This window comes from Dermacentor variabilis, chromosome 4 (assembly GCF_050947875.1).
Source record: "Dermacentor variabilis isolate Ectoservices chromosome 4, ASM5094787v1, whole genome shotgun sequence".
Taxonomy (NCBI): domain Eukaryota; kingdom Metazoa; phylum Arthropoda; class Arachnida; order Ixodida; family Ixodidae; genus Dermacentor; species Dermacentor variabilis.
In genome coordinates, this window is record NC_134571.1 from 234399150 (window position 1) to 234423195 (window position 24046).

Here is a 24046-nt window from a genome sequence, read left to right on the forward strand (position 1 = left end):
TCCAATACGAGAGTGGTGAGTTGATGTTAAGTGTTACCTTACGTGCACTACTGCTGTTTGTCTGCATAGTCCACAGAACACACAGGGAGACATGTTTGGTTGAGGCGTCACTGTGTGTCATTGTTCGTAACTTCTGAAAGGGTTGAGCATTATCATTGCCTCGCATGGCACATTGCATTGTGGCAGAAGTGTAAACCCTTTCCCTACCGTGGGGAAAATAGGTGTTTTTTTTTTAGGTTACACCCGATTTTTTTTTTCTGAAGGAACTACTCCAACCAATATTGTCATGTCGTATTGATGATTAAGAAAACAGTTACGAAACTGTGAATGACGAAACTATCTTTTTATTTGGTGAACCTGTGCCCACAAAAGCAAGTTACACTCAAAGCGCAATGATAGCGGCAAACACAGTCAGCGATAGTGCAGGGCAGGCGTGTTCGCTTTCATACATCAGTCATCAGAGGTTCCAGAATACAGTGAAACCTCGCTAACCGTAGTTGGCCGGAGCTTGAAAAAAATACATACTAAACGGTAGTACTGCTTAAATGAAATAGCATGAGATCATCCACTTACCTGCCAAAACGGAACTCGGAGAGAGTGCGATGAAAGGGAAGAAAACATGCAGTATTTATTTTTTTTGCACGACAAAAGTGTTATTTTCATTTGATCCGCAGTGGCCTAGCAGTGACGACTGCGGCCTCAAACTTACTGAAGCTGCGAGTTAGCTTTTCAGCCAGCCCCCTCTTCTCAAGAAACGCTCACATGGCATATTCCTCGTTGGCGTTACACATTCCCTGTACACAGGCACAGTAGTGCTGCAGAAGTGACGGGGCGCCTTTTTCATTTAGAGGTGCTGTTCTTGTCACGACAGTTGCATTTGCGAGGCTGACGTAACGCGCAGCTTCTAACCCCGTCGGGCCTGAATCGCCCGTGCTATCGCTTTCCGTGTCATCCTCATCACTGTCGCTAGTCAACAGAGGCAACGATGGCGAAAAGTCGAACCTCGTAGCCGACATCTCTTCGTGGTCACAGCAGTGCTGCCGAGCAACTTCTTCGCATTCCGGATGCCACACACTTTAATGGCCATTGAGTCGGGGATTTGACCTTACTACTTTTAAAGTGAAACTACTGTTTAATAGGCTATGGTTTAACGAGGTTTTACTGTAACGGCTGCTGACCCCGTGTCTTCCAGGAACGGATATAAATTTCGCGTTGCGCATGCGATAAGATTACACCAGGTTCGGTGACAACAGACAACGGATAGAACCATCAATAACATTCGAGAAACTTCCGGTACATGCAGGCACGTCCAGTGCTGAGCGATAATGTTTAGCCTTTGTTAGCCGGTGAAAAAGAATTCACCCGAGAAAGATAAACAAGTACATGTGCCAATGCCCCCCTCTTAAAGAGCATCATCCCGATGCTACAAACATAACAGGAGAGTGAAAAAACAAAAGCATGCTTAGCAAAGAAAAAGTAACAATGAGTCCCAAAGTTCGTTAGCATTGGTAGAACAGCTTAACACACAGCATGGAATATTTCGGAGTTCTGAGTGGCACCGCTGTGATAGCGACATGCCATCTCGCGCGACCTCATAGTTCAGCACACCAATTCATGGGATGATGTTTTAGGCTCTGAAGTAGTGTCACAGATGTTTCTCAAGCAACCTGTCGGAATTACATGAATGCGGCCGAACACATCTGCCACCGCTAATTTGTAACCAATTAGAGCAAATAGTTTTTCCTCCTCCTCTCACTAAGACCTCGTCAGCGCATTGGGGTCTAAACCAGAACATGTTCGCTGGGCTGGTACTCCACATCGTATCATCATCTGAGATTGTAGTACCAGCTGTCGTTCCTCAGCTGATTCTTGATGCGCAGGTGGGCAAGCTGTTGGGCTTCTTCGGTGCGCTGCAGATAGGCGGCGATGTCGAGACTCTCTTCATCGATGACGTGTGGTCAGCGTGGCATCGAGAGTCGTCAGGTTCCTGCCATAAACCAGCTTAAACGGCGTGATTTGTGTTGTTTTTTGCACCACCGTGTTGTAAGCAAAGGTTATGTACGGCAGGACGGCACCCCAGGTTTTGTGTTTGGTGTCGACGTACATCGCCAGCATGTTGGCAATGGTCTTGTTCAGGTGCTCCTTAAGACCATTCGTCTGCGGGTGGGGTGGTAGGCAGGTGTCTTCCTGTGGCTTGTGTGTCTATATTGTAGAAAGGCTTGGGAGAGCTCTGTTGTGAAGGCCGTTTCTCGGTCGGCGACTACTTCTGGGGCGGGTGTTGAAGCCGGATGTTCTTGACAAAGAATTTCGCCACTTCGGCTGCACTACTTTTCGATAGAGCTTTCGTTTCAGCAAAGCGGGTGAGGTAGTCGGTCGTCATGACGCCCGACTTATTTCTGGATGTTGACGATGGAAAGGGTCACAGCAAGGCCATCCGAATCTGCTGAAATGGTCGGCAAGGAGGCTCAATCGGCTGCAGTAATCCCGCTGGCCTTGTCGGTAGTGTCTTGCGTCGCTGACAGTCTAGGCATTTCTTGACGTAACGGGTGACGTTGGCGGTCAGGCGCGGCCAACAGTACCTCTCTTGTATCCTTACGAGCCTACGGGAAAATCCGAGGTGCCCGGCTATCTGATCATCATGCAGGCCATGCAGGATTTCTGGCTGCAATGCTACGGGCACAACGAGAAGGTAGTTTGCATAGACTGGCTAGAATTTCTTTACGAGGACGTCGTTTTGCAAATAAAACGAGGACAACCCGTGCCTAAATGCCATAGGGACAATGTCGGTGTTTCCTTCCAAATATTCGACATGCCTTTTAGCTCCAAATCTGCTCATTGTTCAGCGAAGTCTTCCGTGCTTATTGCTGCTTGGAAGGTGTTGTCTTTGTCATTTTACGATGGCGGAACAATGGGGCTGTGTGATAGACAGTCGGAATCAGAGTGCTTGCGTCTGGATTTGTAGACCACGATGATGTCCAATTTCTGGCATCTGATAGTCCAACGTGCGAGCCGTCCTGAAGGGTCCTTTAAATTTGCCAGCCAACACAAGGCATGGTGATCACTTACGGCTTTGAAGGGCCTGCCATATACGTAAGGACGTAATTTTGTGGTAGCCCAAAGGATGGCAAGGCATTCTTTTCCCATCGTGGAATAATTGGCTTCCACTTTCAACAGCGATCAGCTGGTGTAAGTGATCACCCTTTCAAGTCAGTCTTTCCTCTGGACTAGGATATCACCTAGGCCTAGGCTACTGGCATCAGTGTGGATTTCTGTATTGGTGTCCTTGTCGACGTGCTCAAGTACCTGTGGCGACTGCATGCGGCATTTGAATTCTTGAACTGTGTCAGCCTGCAGCATTTCCCACTTGAACTTGACATCAGATGTAGTTAGGTGTGTCATCGGCTCAGCGATGCGTGAAAAGTTCTTGACAAAGCGCCTGTAATAGGCACGCAAGCCAAAAAATCTGAGCACTCCCTTCTTGTCGATGGGCTCGGGGAAGTTAGCGATCGCAGATGAATTCTGCGGATCATGGCAGACTCTAGATTTGCTGATGACGTGACCCAAAAACAGAAGCTCATCGTAATCGAAGTGGAACTTTTCCGGCTTCAGAGTGGGCCCTGATGACTTGATGGTCTCTAGCACTGTTCCAAGCTGCCTAAGGTGATCGCTGAAATTCCTGGTGAAGACGATGATGTCGTCGATGTAGATGAGACATGTCTGCCACTTCAACTCTGTTAACATTGTGTCCATCATGCGCTGGAACGTTGCAGAGGCCGAGCACAGTCCAATTGGCCGGACCTTGAACTCGTAGAAGCTGTCCGGCTTGATGAAGGCAGTTTTTTCGTGATCTCTCTCGTTGACTTCTATTTAGCCAGACTTAGCTAGACAGTAGCCAGAGAGTAGCCAGATTTAAGATCCATCGGCGAGAAGCATTGCAAAGCCGATCTAATGTGTTGTCTATGCGTGAGAGGGCTCTAAGTACTTCATCTTGTTCAGTCGACGATAATCGACGCAGAAACAAAGGGTTCTGTCCTTTTCTTCACCAAGACTACAGGAGGTTCCCACATGCTTCTTTATGGCTGGTTGATGTCGTTAAGCAGCATTTCTTCGACTTGTTGCCTTATAGCTTCACATTTTCACATCTAAACTCAGTAAAGGCTGTGGTGGAGTGATGTTTTGCAGCTGTTTGTCGAATATATGATCAAGTTGAAAAGCAGTCTTTGTATGGTTGGTGCAGACTTCTAAGCGTTTGCTGCTTACTCACGGGAAGACTTGAATTTAGGTCGAAGACTGGTTCCTGGACGTTGACTGCCAAGACAGGTCCAACAGAATCCGTGAGGATAAACTCATTGCCGGTTTCCACAATTTCCTCAGTGTATGCAATGGTTGTGCCCTTGTTGGTGTGCTTGACCTCCTGGCGGAAGTTTGTGGGCATCACTTTTGCATTTCCTCCGTGCAGTCGAGTGATCTCTCTTGCGAATCAAATTTCATGGCGGAGCAGTACGCGTTAGTTGCCCTCAATAATGCCTTCTACATCTGTGAGTGTTTCAGTGTCTATGAAAATGACAATGATGGAGCGAGGCGGGATGCTGACATGGGTTTCAAGCACTTTCAAGGCATGCTGACTGGAAGTTCTCTCTGGCGGTATTTCTCAGTCAGTAGACAGCATTATCGACTTCTACTTTAGGTCAGTTACTACGTTTTGTTGATTAAGAAAGTCCATGCCGAGAATTACTTCACTTCAGCACTCTTCACGGATAGCAATAGTCACAGTGTAAGTTCGGTCATGCACTCTGTCTCTTGCTGTGCAAATTCCAGTCGGTGTTATAAGGTTTCCTTTAGCTGTCTGGATATGAGGGCGGTCTGTCAGCACCTGTGTCTGCTAGAGCGGTGGCGTTGTTGTTGTCGAGAAGCATGTCAAGACCGGTAGTTCTTCGTCTTGTATTGCGTTTGGGTCGTGGCATCGCATTACGGCTGCATCTCATTGTTCTGTAGCTGGTGCGTCTTGTCATCAGGTCTTAATTTGTTGGCATATCTTTTGCTTCGAAGCTTCGTTGGGATAGCAGCCTGTCATTCCTGTGTTGTCGAGATACAGTTGAACCTCGTAATAACGAAATCTGTGGGGAACGCGAAATGAATCGCTTTCGCGAGAATCTTGTTGTTGCAAAAAGAGACAGCCGAATAAGTAATGCATCGCAGAAGAAAACTTTACTGTCAAAACTCTGTTAGCCTACTTTGTAAGCTTTGCTCGAGGATATAGAACCGCATTGCCGACAGTACAAAGTGCGCTGCATGCGTAGACCAGCAGTGGCAGTACTGCCGTAGTGCAGTATTCTCGGTCAATTGCTTTCGGAGGTATGATCAATTTTCCGAGATTTTGCGTAACTCGGCACCGGATGCAGAGCAACAGCGCATGCAGCATCAATTCTCCAGTGCATGCCGTTGCATGTAGGTGCCGATGCCTCCAGTGCCGAGCGCAAAAGTGATCGTATCTTGTGCACCTGAAGGCAAACAATTGAGATAACGGCCCTTTCGTGCAAATCTATGTCCGGCGCCGAATCCGCACGCAATGCCTGTTGGGTGGCGCCAAAACCAGCGCTCTTAAAGCAAGGGATGCATATTCGCGGACAATTGTTCAATCATGGCCCGATGTGAGACACTCCATATGCTGCAGCTGCCATCTCAGGCGCCATGATGAATCCCATGTCGATGGGACGTGGATTTCCTTGTCTTTGCTGCATTTTTCTCACCGACGTGCACGTTACGCAGTTCATTGCCGCGATCGGCGATTGTTGTTCGAAATGCACGTTCAGTTTGTGTTCAGTTTCGCCTCACACAATTGGCCTTGTCGAGTCATCAGCCGCGGGGAATGCAAACTGAATTCACGTTTCGATCTACGATCTCACCTAGTAGGCATGCAAAAACCGTTGTCACATCTTGGTAAACAAATACATGTGTCACTATTTAATATAATACATAAATAAAAAGCATAATTAATGCATACTTTATGCATTAATGTTTTATTATATAGATTGCAAGAATATAGATTGTGGGATAAAATTGAACAAAGTTCGTTAAGACACATGCGTACCTACTAAGAAAGAAATCTAACAAAAATTGGCATATACAAAATGTACTGCTGTCTAATCGGCATGATCTCCGAAAAAAATCAATATTTTTCATTGAACGGGCCTTCCATTTCAAGAATTTTAACTACAAGCACTACAGTTGACCGTGCCATGCTGCAAAGCAGTTTCTCAATTTAAAACATTGCGGAATGTTTCATGTCTTGCAGTAAACTTGTTTTCTAAACTAACCAAGCTGCGGCTGCCAATGTTCCAGGCTTGTTTGCGTTGTCGTTGCTCTCGGAGTCAAAGTCCAACAAAAAGGCAGCATCCTCAGACAAGCTGCTGCTCGATCCATTGATAATATCAGTTGTAGACGCAGCAGAATCATGAGATCACTATCCACTATCTTTCGAAGTGTGCGCACCACTTCCAAAAGCAGCCACTTTTGCTTTCTACTTTGACGTCCACGAAACTTCGGAATTCAAATTTCTCTTTGGGCGAGTTGGTACATACTTGATTTGAAAATTATAACAGCACTGACACTTTCAACACGTCCTTGTTCCTTTGCGGTTGCATGTGTTAGCGCTGTTATAATTTTCAAATCAAGAAACTTTGGAAGACGTTCAAAAATCACTGCCAAGTGGGAAAAAAGAGGAAACTCCTTAGGAAACAAAAGTATAGTTCTCCTCCTCCACGTTGTGGGATTCTCACCCGTGCTCTTGGGACAAAGGAACAACACAGTAGCACGAACTATCACAAGGGCATTTATTGCACCTTTCATGGATCAATGCCTGCTAGCCTTGTTACTATCCACAAAACATGCCGATGGGCGCATGACAAATTGCGGAAGTCCGACTCACCGTGACCGGATAACGAGCGAATATGTTCGCCTCATGCTGGACACCAATGCCTGGTCGTTCGCACGTACGGTCACGCCAACGGTGGAGCCTTCGAACGAGGCCTTGCGAGACGGTCTTGCAGAAGCATGGATCGGTGCACACGCGGAATGTCCGCGCTGCTTGCCGACCGTGAGCCTAAAGAGGAAGAGCCTTCTCCTTTCCGCACCCAAGTAACCCCGCCGTTAGGTGGCGTTAGCAGCGCAACAATCGCGCCATCTCTCGTACTGCGCTTAAACCATACAGACTGCCGCGGGCACCAAGCGACGTGTCAAAGCCGGATTACAGGAGACGGGAGCTATGCGGGAAAACAACATATCAGGGGACACGTGAGAGTCGCACATCCCCACAATTTCCGATGATGGTGTAGTGTGTCCGTGAGCGGAGCGGAAAGTCTCGAGAGTGGCATTTCAAAGCATCGATAGTGGGCTAACGATGCCCAGTGGACGGGGTAGGGAAAGGGCTTAACTTTAATTGAATAATGGGGCTGTATGTAATTCAATTAATTATTATAATTGCATTTATACATTGTGTACCATGTTTTGCTCCGTAGCAAAGACACTCCTGTTTCGCACAGTGCTGCTTTCGGGCCTGGGTGTCCTCAACGCTGAGTGCGTGGCTTAGATCCATTTTGTTGGCAGGTGTTTACGTGCTCCTTCTGCATTAGTGGCCAGCACGCTGTTGAGACGCCAGCTCCAAGTGCTTCTCTTCAGACTATCCACGATTGTAATACAGTGGTGGACCAACTGCGCCATTTGTGCCAATTGCGCAATAGCCCTTTTTTTTTGCGTTTTAAAGGTAATGCAATGTTTTCAGTAGGGTTATGCAACTACAGTCAATGATCAATTTTTCTGGCATGCCCTATAATTTGGACACTTTCCCAGCATTGCCACAGTACCTCATATGCTCGGTGTACAAGAGTGTTTGGAGGTCAAAATGCTTTGCCGTCCGATTTTCCTGACTTTTTGCCATGGTCGCAGGTCTGGAATGGCATTGATCAAAGCCACTGCTATTTTGATTACCTCGTTGCCTCAAGCAGGTGCTTTAGTAAAATGTTCAATGCAAACCGCCATGAGAAACCGCTTGAAAACCAAATATTGGTCGCTTGGAAGTTGGAAATAATGAGATTGCACTATAATACTTGTATGAATGAATGGCAGTGTAAGGGGGAACGTATAATAAATGTTCTAAGACAACATTCACGAGGCACTGCTTTTGACCAGAAGTATTTCATTCTTCTTGTGCAGCTTGGCCAGTTCACTGACGACCAGTTCTGCTCCAAGCTGCGCACAGCAGTGTCCCATCATTCACCTGTTCACGTAAGTCTGTTGGTTGCCTGGAACTGGCGCTGGAACTACCTGGGGCCTGTGCAGGTGCTGTACGAGAGTGACCCGATGCTGCCCACTGGACTCCGTCAAGTGCTCGAGGGTCCTCTGCACTCAGTGTCCCGGCAGGCGCTGCGGCCCGGAAAGGAGCTCTGGGATGTGCTGCTGACACTGCGTCATCTTCGGGAGGGTGCCTACTTTGGCGACGAGTATCCCAGTGCCTTGCAGTCCTTCCTTGACCCAGGTGATAATACACCTTGGGAAGGCTCTCGTTAAGATGCATTGGGTGCATGTTAAAAACTCCAAGAGGCCGAAATTAATCCACAGTTATCCACTATGGTGCGTGCCTCACAATCAGAGCGTGGATTTAACCAACCCCAACTAGACTTCTTCAGGCCTCTTCACTGCCCGTGTGACATCACGCATTTGGCCCGACAGAACTAGCTGCCACTGGCAGAGCTGCATGTTTTCTTTGTGCATTGTGGACGGGTCGTATTGAATAATGCCACCAACTCTTGTGGTAGTAGCTAGTGTACTTGTTAAGGAACTTTAATGCAGGAAATCAAAAGGAAGATGTTTTTCTGAAATAGTACCAGGTTTGGGCGCCTCATGCACTACCGCCGAAAAAAGTTACCAGTGGGTTGACCGACACCAAAAATAAAAAGAAAAGGTTTTTTTTTTTTTTTCAAATAAAAATGCACTGTCGCCAAAGAAAGTTACGGAAAGGGTTGATCGACAACAACAAAAAAAACTTATTATTAATTTACACAAATATAGGTTAGGTAGTTGCTCACTTCACTTATTACACTTGTAACCTCACAGTCACCTAATCAAATTTTATCTTAACAAATATGCACATATACATGTTCACTTATTTTAGAGTATACAAATAAATAAACACACACATACGTGCACACATACAACTTTCTTATCTAGAGACATATGCTGGACAGTCAAGAAAAATAGTTGGCAAAGTGTATGGCGTCAATTGTGTTAGTTTAACAGGTGCTTCAATTTACACTAATTGGAGCCTACATATCCCCAGCGGATCATTTTGACGGCGAACGACTCAAGGAAATATTACTGATGAGCAATGGCCCCTGGGTTATCACAGGTGGCTTCAACGCGCATCACCAGCTATGAGGAAGCACTAAAATTGATTCCAAAGGCTGGAGTCTCACCTCCTTTGCTGCCGACCATGATTTGTGCTGTGTGAATGACGGCAGCCCTATGTTTTTGCGAGGCACGACCTATAGCAGCTGCTTGGACTTAACTTTGTCACGGCACTTTGCCCTGAGCATCCACTGGTTTACGGACATTGAAACGCATGGAAGCGACCATATTCCAACATACATAAAGATTAGAGGAGTTGAGCAACGTTCGTCTACTGTCTTGCGTACAGTTGATTGGACAAAGTTTAAGAAGGATATGGATGACGCATGTCGGGAAGGCCTTCCACACACTATCGACGATGCAATTGCAGAGGCATTGAAAACATCCATCTGCTCGCTCACAAGGTCAGCAAGGCGAACAGACTTGGATATGGAACTGGAGAGGCTGCGTGCGGCATGCCGACAGGCGGAGAGGAGGTATCGGCGTACGAAGTGCGTCTTGGATCTGAGGGCTTCACGACGCATACAAAAGAAAGTCCAGCGTCGTATGGATAAATTGGAAGACAAGCGATGGAAAACTTTCTGTCAGTCGCTTGATCCCCGAAAATCGCTCTCACACATATGGCGAACGGTTAAGGGCCTTCGCTCATCTCCGCATCAAAGGAAGCCCTTTGCTGCTCTGGCCCTCTACCAACTCTGCTCGGAACTTCAAGTGGCTGAAGAGTTCTGTTCATGGGTTGCTGGGTCCGTGGCCATCATTACTGACGCAGCATTGCATGACATCCCTGAGGCACGTGTACCAGAAATGAACGTGCTCTTTTCACTCGAAGAGCTCGATGCTGTGTTGGCGACTTGCAGGCGTTCTTTGTCACCAGGATCTGATGGCATCACGTATGCTGCCCTATGCCACCTTACACATGGCGTACGTGATGAGCTGCTCAGCTACTACAATGAGTCTTGGCAGAACGGCACCATTCCTAGACAATGGAAAACGAGCCGCTTGATCCTCATTCTGAAACCTGGAAAGTCTCCGCTTGAGCTTTCATCATATCATCCGATTGCGCTTTTGAGCTGCGTCGGTAAAGTGATGGAAAGAATGATTCTTGCTCGCTTGGAATGGTACCTAGAGCGATTCAACATCTATCCGGATGCCATGACAGGCTTTCGTCGAGGTCGCTTGTCCATTGACAACATCATTGACATCGTAACCTGGGTCCAAAATCAAAAAAGCCTCAAGCGCCTATCAGTGGCACTTTTTCTAGATATAAAAGGAGCATACGACAACGTCGCCCATTAGGCCATACTGAACTCACTTGAGGCTGTTGGAGTTGGTGGCCGGATGTATCAATGGATTCGGGACTATTTGACTGAGAGGTGCTTTTTCTTACAGACTGAAGACGGCCCAACTTCGGAACATTACACCTGCCGTGGTGTGCCGCAGGGTGGGGTGTTAAGCCCCATTCTGTTCAACGTCCTCTTGGTAGGACTAGCGGAGTACCTACCGCAGTCAGTTCACGTCTCAATATACGCCAACGACATTTGCATCTGGGCTTCTGCGGTGACTCGCCCTCAGGTACGAGCCAGGTTTCAGCGGGCGGCAACCATGACGGCATCTTATCTCCGGGAACAATGCCTCAGTGTGTCTACTGAAAAGTGCGCATTGGTTGGCTTTACGTGCAAACATATGACATCGTATCCTGTTTCAATCAATGGTCAAGCTGTATCCTATGCTAAGACACATCGCTTTCTGGGTGTAATCATTGACCGAAACCTCTTGTGGAGCCCCCACTGCATCTATCTAAAGAAGAAATTAGTTGTCATTGCTCAGGTCTTTAAATTTCTCTGCGGGAAAAACTGGGTACACCAGTCCATTCTATGATTCAGCTCTACAGGGTACTGTTTCTCGGACTCCTACGTTACAGTCTACCAGTGTTGTCAAATGGATGCAAGACAAACTTTCGCGCTTTGGAGAGCATACAAGGTCAAGCCCTACGCACATGTTTAGGGCTGCCTCGGTGCACGTCAACAGCCGCAACAATTGCCATCGCTGGGGACCATGTGATCCAGACACACGTAGCTGTCGACTCTCTCAGAGCGCACGTTCGCCATCTGTCAAGGATCCCCGACCATCATTTGGCCTCCCTACCAGCCGAGAGACCTCTAGCGACCTATTCAAGAGTGATTAACGCTCATAAAGAGTGCATACCGTCATATTTTACACCGGCGACGAAGCCTTCATCTCCCCTGTGGTGCCTACGACAGCCTCAAGTGAATTTTGCTATTCCTGGAATTACAAAAAAGTCCGATCATCCATCGCCGGCTCTGAAGCAACTTACGTTCCTATTACTGCACCAGACGTATCAGGACCACATACATATATGTACCGATGGTTCAACCTCCCGTACCAGCTCAATTGCCGCATTCGTCGTTTCAGCCAAGAAGGTTACAGTTAAATTCAAATTGTCACATACGAATACATCTACATCGGCAGAGCTTGCAGCTCTCCATGCCGCTATGATGTACGTCAGCGAAGAGCCAACAGAGAAATGGGTCATATCTTGTAACTCTAAGGCAGCCTTTCATAGCATCAAGTGTGCATTACGTCACAGAACTTACGAGCAGATGACATCTGACATCAGGGAAGCGCACCACCATGCTCTGGAAAGAGGGCACAACATCATATTTCAATGGATTCCTGCTCACTGTGGCATCGTCGGCAAAAACCTAGCTGACAAGGCTGCCCGGTCTGCCCACGAAGATACCCAGACGCGTTCAATACCTTTGGCGAGGTCGGACGCTGCCAGGGATCTTCGCCTACATGCACGCAAAAAGTCGCAAGATCTCTGGAGTTCAAGTGCCTACAATTGCAGATTATGTAAACTGGGCCCCACGCTACGGCTACAACTGCCATCTAGCCTTTCCCGCGGTGAAGCAACCTTGCTGTACTGCTTGTGGCTGCGAGTAGCGTTCACGAACTGATACTGTTATCGTTTGGGAATGGCCGAGAGCCCGATGTGCGATTCCTGTAGGTGCGAGGAGACCAACTTATTGTGTACCTGCCCCCGCTACGATGTACAACGCCTCTCTCTGCAGGAAACTTTACACCGACTGGACTTAAGACCGTTCAACGAATCAAAGATACTCGAACCGTGCCCACACCCGTCACTGGCACGAAAAGCGAATCGTGCATTAGTGCAATACTTGAAGTGCACCGGCTTACGAGACCGTTTATAGTGTCCCTGTGCATAGTGTCCCGCCCACACGCACTCAGTGATCACTTTCTACGCTTTTTCTCTTTCTATTCCCCTTTCCCCCAGCCTCAGTGTAGGGTAGCAAACCGGATGCTCTTCTGGTTGACCTCCCTGCCTTTCCTATCCTTGCTTTTTTTTCTCTCTCTCTCTCAATTGTCCACCCATCAATGTCCGTGTACGCCGATGTTGCTCGAACATATTCAGGTTTGAAGTGGCATTCGCACACATGCACATTATCAAGATAGAAAAGACGCATGCAAACAAATAAAGAATTCTGAAGCCGGCTCAACTGATCAACAAATGAAGCCATGCTATTCTAGTGAATCATCGAATGTAGCAAGAAACCTGACTCGCTTAAATGGAGGGATCGTGAAAACCTACTGCTTTTTTTTTTTTTTTCGTATCTAGTAAATTGTACACTAAGGAGGATTAATCAATATCTACAATTCTGCCTACCTTGGAGTTTGTCAACTGTGTAACATCCATAGTTCGGCAACATCCACATTGTCATGCCGCACTGCATGTTGTCATAGGGCTCTTCACTTGTGTTTACTTGGGAATGAGAAGAACTGAACTTCTCCATCTTAATTTCCTCTGCGCATTGGCACACAGCACCAGCTCCAGGCAAGCGTGAAACATCAACACGCAGGGCTTATGCACAGAATTGATTTCAAAACAAGTCCACAAATGCACAAGACAAAGAACGGCACTTTCTGCTCCTGCAAGTTTGGCATGTCAGATCATGCATTTTGCCCAGAAAGTTTAACAGGTTACGATTTGTGCCACCTGTTGAGCATGCATAAAATTTTTGGTCAGGCAAAGCACGGTGACGTCACCGAGCGCTGCGAGAGCAGTGCGGAGGCCTGAAATGTCCAGGTGTTGTTGTTTTAACACGTAAAACCCCAAAATTTCAGCGCTTGCCAGAAATTCACGAGTCACGTGTGGACGGAGATACATCAAACAGCTTACGGCCTCGTCTGCCTGCCTCGTGCATCGGAGAAGTTTTTCCGAACGAGACGGAACTGATACTGAAGTGCCACTCAAGGCTGAGGTGTCAAATGTGAGGAGGACGCATTGGCAGAGACTTTCGCTCCAAGGGCAAATCCTCAGAGTGGCGGGACAGGCCACCAGAACAAGTTGGTTCTGAGCTGTGGGTGAAATAAGTGACCTTAGAAGTGGCCTTGCTCTATGCTTGGAAAGCGCTTATATGATGCCTCCTTTAAGGGGGGACATGGGTTGGGATAACTTTGTTATTTCTTGATAAAACTGCATATGCTCATTCAGTGTTTTGTATTTATTTTAAATATACAATTTTGCATGTACATAGCAGTTGCTGAGATAATAATTATCTTCTATTGTTTGCTGAAACAATTAAAATTCACCTGCTAAAGGGAAAGTTGTAAACAACATATAGTTGGGTACTAGAGTACATAAGGATAGCAACGCTGGAAACAGATTCGAAATTGAACAATTATTTGTCATTTTACAGCCTTGTTGAAGTTCTGTGTTCATAGTATCAATAATAAGAGTAAATGTAAATGTAAATAAAAAAAATTTCTAGCACAATTAGGCATGCAGCGTGCCGGCGTTGCTGTCATTCGCGTAACACATGCAATTTCCAGTGATTACTATGGTGATGTGGACTTTGCCACTCCGTTTCGGTTGGATGCTAACACTAAAACAGACATTTGGGCAAGTTGGTAAGACATATTTGAAACAGAACAGCGCGGTTTTCACGGGGACAAGCAGGGAGAAACGACACAGACGAGCGCTGCCATCGTTTGCAGCGCTCGTCTGTGTCGTTTCTCCCTGCATGTCCCCGTGAAAACCGCGCTGTTCTGTTTCAAATATGCTAACGCTGTTTTTGCTCTTTTGCTTTGGCTGTTTGCTGTGCTTGTCAAGAGCTGCTGCACTAGGACGAAAACTGTTGTGCTGCTCCGTGCCCTTTATGTGTTTTTTTTACTCCTTCCATGTATACTTAGGCGCACGCTAACGGCACCTATTTATGAATGGGAGAAATGCACCTGAGGGTTAGTTGTGGCTTCCGAGATTAAATCATAAAAGCCGAGGCGTGCTGCCCATTTTCGGAGGCTGGTCACGTCAATTTGTGTTTTACACAAATTGTGTATAAACACAAACACTATTTGTGTTTATATACAAGCTGCTGGAAAATTGATTGTGCAGCTCCTGCACTTCATTTACGTCCTATATTGTGCTTTTTTGACACTTTGGAAAATGGAGGCTCCTTGGATTGATCACCACTCGCATTCGCCATCTTACAACTTGGCGAGCACGGAAGCAGGGAATATTTATCAGTGGTTCGCGGAACCCCGAGCAGAGTTCTGCGGTACCCCTGGGTTAAACCACATTAAGAACCCATGCTTAAAATTGTATGGCTCGAAAGATTGCTCCAAAGCCAGTTTCGGCCGTCCCACCCCTATTGAAAGTCAGCACTCTATGTGTATGCTTGCTTGTCACTTCTCTTGTGCGTTCTTCAAAGATTGTTAGAAAGACTGCATTGCCAGAGTCCTGAGTTTCCTGGTGGTGCTTGTTACCCTTATGGCAGCTGGTCTTGCTCTTTGATCAAACAGCTGTCTGTTTAATTTGTGCAGGCGACCCTACACACCTAACTCCACAAGACAATGGCTGTCTTGCTCTGAAGGCATTGGGTGCCTGCATTTGGTGAGTCTATGTCCATCATACTGGCAGCAGTTGTCGTGAGTGAAAGTTTGTGGCTGTAGTTTTATTTATTTTATTTTATTTAACAATACTGTTGGCCGAAGGCCGTTACAGGGTGGTTTCAAGACAAACAATACGAGATAGCAGCGCTGCCGGAGTGTAGAACAGACCAAATAAGGCGTATACACAGGCAAAGGCACAATGCAAATCAAGCAGCAGCAAAAACAAACTGCAGTAGGGTGGTATTCATTGTACCACAGCCGCTGGAATTATCATGTGTGTTACAAACAGGAACATAAGTAAGACAAAGTACCATTATTAAAGTACAGTCAACTCCCGTTAATACGAAGTTCACGGGAGTCGACTTCGAATTAAACGAACTTCCAATTAAGCACAAAACACAAAAAACAGCACTTTATTTGTGGCGAAATCGAGTATTTTCTCTAAGAAAAATAGTCGGTCATCTTGCTTTGCTCCTTCTTGCCGAATCGCGCTGCTGAGAGCAAGTTCTGCAGGCTGTAGATGTGGCGGAACGCTTCTTCCGCATTACCTTCAGCAGCAAAGAAGCGCTCCGCAAGAGCAAGGCCCGCAGCTACATCGGCAGCCTTAGGTTGCGGCTCGCCTTCAACGTCATCGTCGCTTTCCTGTGTCGCTTCCTGGGGCCGAATAATTTCTACAATTTCGCTATCCGTCAGCGCACCGCACGTTTCGACCGCCTTGTCTACGGCGACGTAATCTTCAAAATTGACGTCCCCGAGAGCATCACCAAAATCAGTGCCGTCAAGCTCGCTTGTTGACGCTTCCTCCGCTGAAATTTCAGAGGCATCCTCCGAAGGAGCTGCCACAAAACCGCAAGCCCTGAAGCAGTTTGCTATTATTTCTTGCTTCACACGATCCCATGCTCGCGCCAACATGTGGATGGCACTAAGCAGGCTCACCTCGTACTTTGTGGAGCTATCCATACACAAAATCATGCGCTCGAGGAGGTGCCGCCTGTACAGGACTTTAACATTCTTGATGATGCCTTGGTCCATTGGCTGCAAAACAGCCGTTGTGTTTGCAGGCAAAAATGCGAGGCGTATTGCACTCACGGCTGGCACATTCACGTGAGCACTGCAGTGATCGACAAGGAACAACACCTTGCGGTTCGAAGCATCAAACTTGCGGTCCAATTCGCTTATCCAGCTCTTGAAGATTTCGGCCGTCATCCACGCTTTTTTGTTCGCCTCATAGTCCACAGGCAGCGTCTTCACGCCTTTAAAACATCTTGGCTTCGCGGCTTTCCCGATCACAAGTAACCGACATCGTTCCGTGCCAGTCATGTTTGCCGCGATCAGCACCTACACTCTCTCCTTGCTGCGTTTGCCCCCAGCACAGTCGTCGTCCTTGAATGTCAGGGTCTTCTCTGGTAGAAGCCGATAGAAGAGTGCAGTCTTATCTGCATTGAAGATGTCTTCCGGTCTGTATTCGGCAAGATATTCACGCAGCATACGCTGCGCACGCTGCAAGACTAATCTCGCACAATCTCGCCACTGCCAGTATGCAGCGCTGCGTGCACCTATGGCACCCGCGTGGCCTCCGCGATCAGCTCCGGCCACGCGCGGCAGCCGCGCGTGGCCTCCGGCAGGAGCCGCTTCGTCTCCCGCCGGAGTTGATCGCGGAGGCCACGGCAGCCGTAGCAATGAATAATCGCGCCGCTCCAAGAAGGATGGCGTTGCGGGCGGCTGCGGTGGCGACGACACCAACGCGGAGCACGGAACTGTTGCAACACTTGAAAAATTGCACATTCTACCAAAGAATGACGGTCACCTTGAGGATCCCGGCTGAAAATTAACTTCCAATTAAACAATGTTACTGGATGAGGACTTCGAATTATCGAGCGATTTCTTCTATAGAATTACATGCAAAACTGACGGGACCAGCACTTCACTTCTAATTAACCGAAAATTCCAATTAAGCGGCTTCGAATTATCAGAAGTCGACTGTAGTAGCTATGTACTTCTAGCCGAAATAAAGAATTTTATTAGTGTGGTTTCAAATTTATTTAGATTGTCTACTGTTAGTAATTCAGGTGGTAGCGCGTTCCATTCCTCTATTGTTCTGGGGAAAAACGAGTACTCATGTGTATCTATTCGTGCTGAAATGGGTTGAATTTGCCCTTGGTTGCTGCTTCGTACTGTTCGAGACAGACGCTGTTTTATGTACTGCTGTGTATTAAGGTTAAACCAGTTATGGCGAATCAGATAAAGAAATTTCAGTCTAGCTATCCTTCTGCGTTCGAAAAGTGGAGGTAGGTTGAGCTTCCTGAGCATTTCAGTTGCGGAGTCCGTTGAACGATATTTTGACAAGATGAATCTTGCCGCTCTTCTTTGAAGTTTTTCAGTTCTATCTACCACGTTTTTTTTATACGGATCCCGCACGACGCTCGCGTACTCTAATGTAGGACGAACAAGCGTTAAGTATGCAGCTAATTTAGTTTGTTGAGGAGCAAGTTTTAACTTTAGCCTCAAGTACCAGAGGAGCTGATGAGCATATGTTCTTTATGTATGCTTTCCAGTTGAGGTCACTGGATATGGTAATTCCGAGGTACTTAATGTGATTTTCGCGGCTTACGACCTTACCATCTATCTCATAATCGAAGGAGTTAATATTTTTTATCTTCTTGGTTACCCTTATATACTTAGTCTTGCTGTAGTTTATTTTCATTTTCCACTTATTACACCAGTCACTTATTCTTTTTAATGCAGAATTTAAGACGATCTGGTCATTGCGGCTGGATACTGCGGTATACATTAAGCAGTCATCTGCAAAAAGTCGAACTTTGATAAAGGGGTTAATCTGGTCTGCAATGTCATTTATATAACTGAGAAAAAGGACAGGGCCCAGCACCAATCCCTGAGGGATTCCTGACGTTACAGGCAACACTCCATATGTCACACCATTCACTTCCACAAACTTGTGTTCTTACTAAATATGATTGAATCCATTTGACAATGTTAATGTTAACGCCGAGACTAAGCAGTTTATCAAGAAGTTCTGGGTGTGGAACGCGGTCAAACGCTTTTGAAAAATCGAGGCAAACAGCATCTAACTGACCTTTCTCGTTAAGTACGCTTGAAAAATCGTGTATGGTTTCGGTGAGTTTAGTAACCGTTGACAATTTTTGCCTAAAACCATGTTGGTTAGGAAGAAGGATATTAGCATTTTCCAAATATTTGAACAAGCTTTTTGATATTACATGCTCCATGATCTTGCAGCATGTAGAGGTAATTGAAATGGGCCTATAATTTTCGATGCTGTGTCTGTTGCCGGATTTATAGATGGGGACAACTCTAGCTGTCAGCCAGTCAGATGGAAATTTGTGCTGCTCTAGGGACGCCTTAAAAATTATACAGAGATACTTAGATATCCATTCCGCGTATCGTTTTAAAAATTCATTTGGGATGCCATCAGGACCGTCTGATTTTTTTGTGTCTATGTTAAGGAGTAGTGCATATATCCCCTCTTCAGAGAAAACGATGTCTGGTATAGGCAACCTACCCTCGGTGCGATTCTCATCAAGGTCAGTGGAAGATGGCTCCGGTGGAGCGAACACAGAATGAAAATATTCATTATATTTTTCAGCAATTTGAGCACAGTTGTTAATTATGTTGCCATCAATGCAAACATATTTTATTTGTTCGTGTGACGGGGCAAGATGATGCCAGAAACGCTGTGGTGAATCTCTCATGGAATTGGGTAGCGTCTGCAAGTAAAAGTGTTCTTTTGCCGTTACGAGCATGTGCTTAAGGGTCTGGGAAAGCTGCGAAATCTCCATTTTGTTCCTCTATTTATTCCTACTTCTGCGTCTTATTCTTCGTTTAAGCTGTATTATATTGCGGTTAATCCAAGGATTACGCTTCTTTACTGCCTTGATTCGTTTTGGCACGAACTTTTCCAGACAGTAGATCACCGTATTCTTAAACTTATTCCACAAGATGTTGACGTCAGTCGCCCCATCGAACGAGTACAGTGACATTTCAAGACAGTCCAAGATGCTAACATCGTCGGCGTTGCTATAATCTCTTATACAGATAGTTGGCCTCTTTGAATTCTTCGTCGGGACGGCTTCCATTACACAAAGCAAAACCAGTTTATGATCAGAAATTCCGTCTTTGACGGAAACACTACAATCTGGTACATTGCTTGAAATGAGCACAAGATCAAGTAAGGATTCTGAGGTCTGTGTAACTCTAGTACTTTCAGGAACTATTTGCGTGAAATCGTAACTGAAAATCAGGTTTAACAAAGCTTCACAATGTGCAACATCTGTAGTACCCACGCCAAGATCAACCCAATCTATTCCCGGTAAATTTAAATCTCCTGCAATTACGACGCGGGTGTTAAGAGGAACATTGTTGCACATATAATCTTGAAGGCATTGTAAAAATGAAAGGGGAGCATCCGGAGGTCAATAGACAGCTGCAATAATAAAAGGAACGCCTAGAAACTCTGTTCTGCACCAAATGCTTTCAGTATTAGGGCAGTCATCCAGAATGATCAGCTCAATGTCTTCTTTACAAACAACAGCCACGCCTCCACCACGCGTTCTGCGGTCCTTGCGGATCATGATATAACCCGGAGGGATTAATTCACAGTCTTTTATTTCGGGGCGTAGCCACGTTTCTGTGACAACAACGACATCTGGCTTGTACTGTAAAAGAAAATGTTCATATTCAACTGTCTTGTTTGCCAGGCTACGAAGGTTGACATTAATCAAGTTCAAATCCCTGGGTTTGCTTTCTCTTTGTCACTTTGTTGTACGCGAGCTTGACCCTCCCTTAACCACCTTCTTTCGACACCTTTTTTCTTCGTCCTAGATAAACGTGTCGTTGTTGATCAAAATCTTATCACGCAGGAGGCGAACCTTCATTCCTCTGTCCTTTTCAGCTTTTGCACTTTCCCAAAGGTTTTTATGCTTTCGTAGCATCACCTCGGAAAAATCATCTGCAACTGAGATACTGCTGCCCTTTAGCTTTTTGCAGTTCTGGAATATTTTCGCCTTTTCGTTGTAGTAAAAAAATCTTACAATAACTGTTCGATATTTATTCGTCCGTTGTCTCCCAATTCTGTGAATTCTTTCAACTGTGCTGACTTTCACTTCAAGTTTCTCCTCAAATACATCTCTCAGAACTCGCGTTTTTAATTCATCGTTCGTTTCAGTAGTACTCTGTACTCAGTAGTAGTTTCAGTAGTGCACCAGAAATGCCAATTTTCGCTCTTTTAAGGATAACTGAACATTTTATTAAAAAAGTACTTTTGTTATGCTGAGAGGTGTCTTTGTTCAACATTTTTTCATGCTATTGTAAAAGCTGGAATATAGGTCAACGTGGAACATTGGTTGAACCAAACTTTAAGGTGGATAAAATTTTTAAAAATGAAAAAAAAAATGATTCTCTGCAGGTTAAGTAGAAAAAAAAATTTGTTCCATCATTAGGGCCATTCGTTGCCAGAGAACCGTGCATGAACTGTCGGTATACTTGGTGGGTGGCTGCTACCCAGTGATAACACTTTGTTCGTGGGACATCTAAATCATGTCCCAATGTCCATGCATCATTTCATTTTATTTCCTTGAAGACCCCATGAGCGGGTATAACATAAGAGGTGGAATCAGCTAAAAAACATGAACAATGTCACATGTACTGCAGCAGAACTGATAGTTGGGCGAGTGGGTGCGAATTCATAGTGAAATATTTAGTGCGCACAATTAACAAGGACACAGTGAAAGGGACACACGAGCGCTTACTCACAACTTTCCGAAAATAAAACGGTTGTGAATAAGCGCTCGTGTGTCCCCCGTGATGTCCCCCGCACGTGATGTCCTCTGCACGTGATGAAGTGTGTTCTTTTTTGGATGATACTAACAGCTATATTGTGGCACTGACAGAAACCTGGCTTCGTAAAGATGTAATGGACAATGAAATTTTCCCTAACGAAAATAGCTATAACATACACAGGTGTGATCGTTCCGTTAAAGGGAAGCTGAAAGGTTTTCCAGAACAAATGAGTGAAGATGTTTACATAATGGTTTTCAACCCTCCGAATTCGAATATCGTATTGAAATTGAGTGAAAGAAAGCACAAATATATATTATTTCGACGAAAAGTGCAGCAGCGGACACGCCCAGCTCGCGCGTCTCGTTTCCGCCTGTGATTGATTGGGCGCGTCGTGACGTCAACTCTAGTGACCGACCGCTGCCGCTACACATGAAGCGCGGTGCCAGGTAGTTTGGTGCTGTAATGGAAAATTAAGAGGCAATGGAAAATTTAGAGAGACTGCGTTTTTCTGAGGAGTTCGGCGTTACTCCCTACATGTACGAGCCGATTGCGAAGAGCCGGCCTCTCGAAGAAGCAAACGATGCTGGTGCGAGCAGTGCTTTCGACGCAAACGAAAGCGAAGTCTTGTGATCTCCTCGTGTTCGGAATGCTCTTTGGTGAGTATGTTTTTTGCAAAGCGATCTAGTGATCTCGCCGACCTTTCGCCAATCTAGTGAGCTCGTTTCCGGTCAAACAACTGTAGTGTTGTGTTCCTGCATGCCTCCTCGTGGAACGTAAGCGGGGATGCGATCGTCGGCATTTGTGCACTGTCCAAAGCTGTCGGCAATCTATAAAGCCGGTTTAAACACGTGAAGAGCTTCCCGGTTCATGCAGTACGTGTAGTGACCTTCATCTGTGCACCATCCACACACTACTCGTAACCGAAGTCGTAAAGGCGGCGAATTCCGTCTGCTACGTGAGACGGTCGGTTTCTCGCTGTGTGCGAGAGAAGGGGGGAACGTAGTGTCCTGGCGTGCGCCGGCTTTCCAGCACATGCAAACGCACGTTGACTACCACACTACATACACTCAGACGCACCAACAAAGGAATGCAGGGTCGATCGAAGCAGATTACGATGGCACGCACGCAGAAACAAGCACGGTCAGGCACGGTCGCGCAGGCTGCGAAGGAACAAAACACTAGAGTTGACATCACAACACCGCAGTTTCCGATCTCCGCTCGCATCGTCAGCGTCAGCAGCAGCGCGCGGCATTCGACGGGGGGCGGAGCTACAGTGCAATTTTAACCGACGATTACGTCGCTCCTAATTGAAAAAAAATCCCCATATTTTACCTACATGGTTTATAAGGTTCCTGCATCCATATATGAGCGTCTTATTGAATTCGACAGACTCTTAAGCTTCCCTTTAAGAGAGGTGGCGGTGTCCTTATCGCCATCAAGAAAGCGCTTGCTTCATACCACGTACATAGTGATTCTTCTCTATAAATAGCGTGGGCCGCCTGTGCAACGGCATTGGTCAAAGTATTGGTTGGCGTCTGCTACCAACCACCAGATTCTGATCTTTTCTTCATTACTAAACTTCATGCCAGTATTACTTCTGCCATCCAAACATGCCCAGCTGAATTCATTTACCTGGTTGGTGACTTAAACTTCCCACACATTGACTGGCAGAATTTGTCGACCTCATATTGCAGTTCAGCGGAGCTTATCAGCCTTACTTTAGACTTCAATTTTTTTCAAGTCATAAATCAACTCGCGGTTCTGACGTTTTAGATCTTGTCTTCTGCAGTGCACCTGAAATGATTGGCAAATTTCTGTACTTCAATGGTTTTAGTGACCACAAGCTTATTCATTTAGAGCTTAATGTCCCATTAGCATTTCAAGGTACTACAACCAGGCAAAATTGTGATTATAATAGAGCCGATTATAAAGAAAAATAATAATAGGCTTAATGACTTTTTCATTCAAACATTCTTGCCGTCATTTTCGGATAGGTCTTTTGAACACAACTGGGTGCTTTTTAAGAACATTATAAATAATCTAGTACACAAATATGTTCCCTTGATTTCTATCTCAAAGGACAGGCACTTTTCTTTATTCAGAGTCACATTTGTGCTAGCTAAGCCCGACATAACATCCGCTAACCGTTCATCATGCTGGGCTTTCGTATCATCCCACACTAAAATGTCATCCATGACATTGACAACACTTGGCAGGTTTAGGATTTCGGATTTTAGGATTTCATAGAATTTCAGACATTCTGTTCTGGAACTCCAGAGCGGATGTAATTCCAAATGGTAGCTTGGTAAAACAGTCAAGTTGTGGTAAGCTCCTCAGAGTTTTAGTTAGTCATATTTGATGGAACCTCGAGAAGGGAACCAGCTTCGAAAACCATTTTGCACCTGCCAGAGAGCCTAAAGCTTAAAGCTGGCCTAAAGCTGGCCGAGCACACCAACCTCACGTGGGCGTAGCCAGCGCAGTAGGGGCACCACCCTCTGTTGTGCTGTGGGCGTTTCTCGTGGCCTGCGGCGTCCATGCTGGCTCCCTGGTCCTGAAGTTCTGGTGAGCTCTCAGTGTGGACACTTTCCGGTTGAAGGCTCTGCAGCTGCTGCCGCACGGTTTCCTTGAGGTGAGTCATTTCTGGCCAGCGCCGTAGCCAAAGTCAGCTGCGGATCCATGTGCAGGGTCTCGAACAGTTGCGCCTCACGGAGACCGATGCCAATCCTGTCCTGGAAGAGTCGTTTCTTCATGTCCCTGAAGTCACAGCGGTCTTCCAGCACGTGAAGTGCGGTTGCGAACTGATCCAGCGATTCTTTTGGCCACTGCTGGCGTCCGTGAAAGCAGGCACTTTCATAAACAATGTTCCGCTCCTTGACGAAATGACTTGAACTTCTGCTTG

The 24046-nt window shown here is 46.2% G+C and overlaps 1 protein-coding gene across 1 annotated transcript in view; it reads left to right on the forward strand.

The window, feature by feature from the left end:
• The window catches only part of LOC142580213 (DNA mismatch repair protein Msh6-like), a 745039-nt gene that overhangs the window by 351140 nt on the left and 369853 nt on the right, over positions 1-24046 (forward strand). The window contains exons 14-16 of the mRNA XM_075691108.1: positions 8212-8283; positions 8338-8533; positions 15265-15334. Of these exons, the coding sequence (XP_075547223.1) occupies positions 8212-8283; positions 8338-8533; positions 15265-15334 (338 nt within the window). The remainder of the gene's footprint in view (positions 1-8211; positions 8284-8337; positions 8534-15264; positions 15335-24046) is intronic.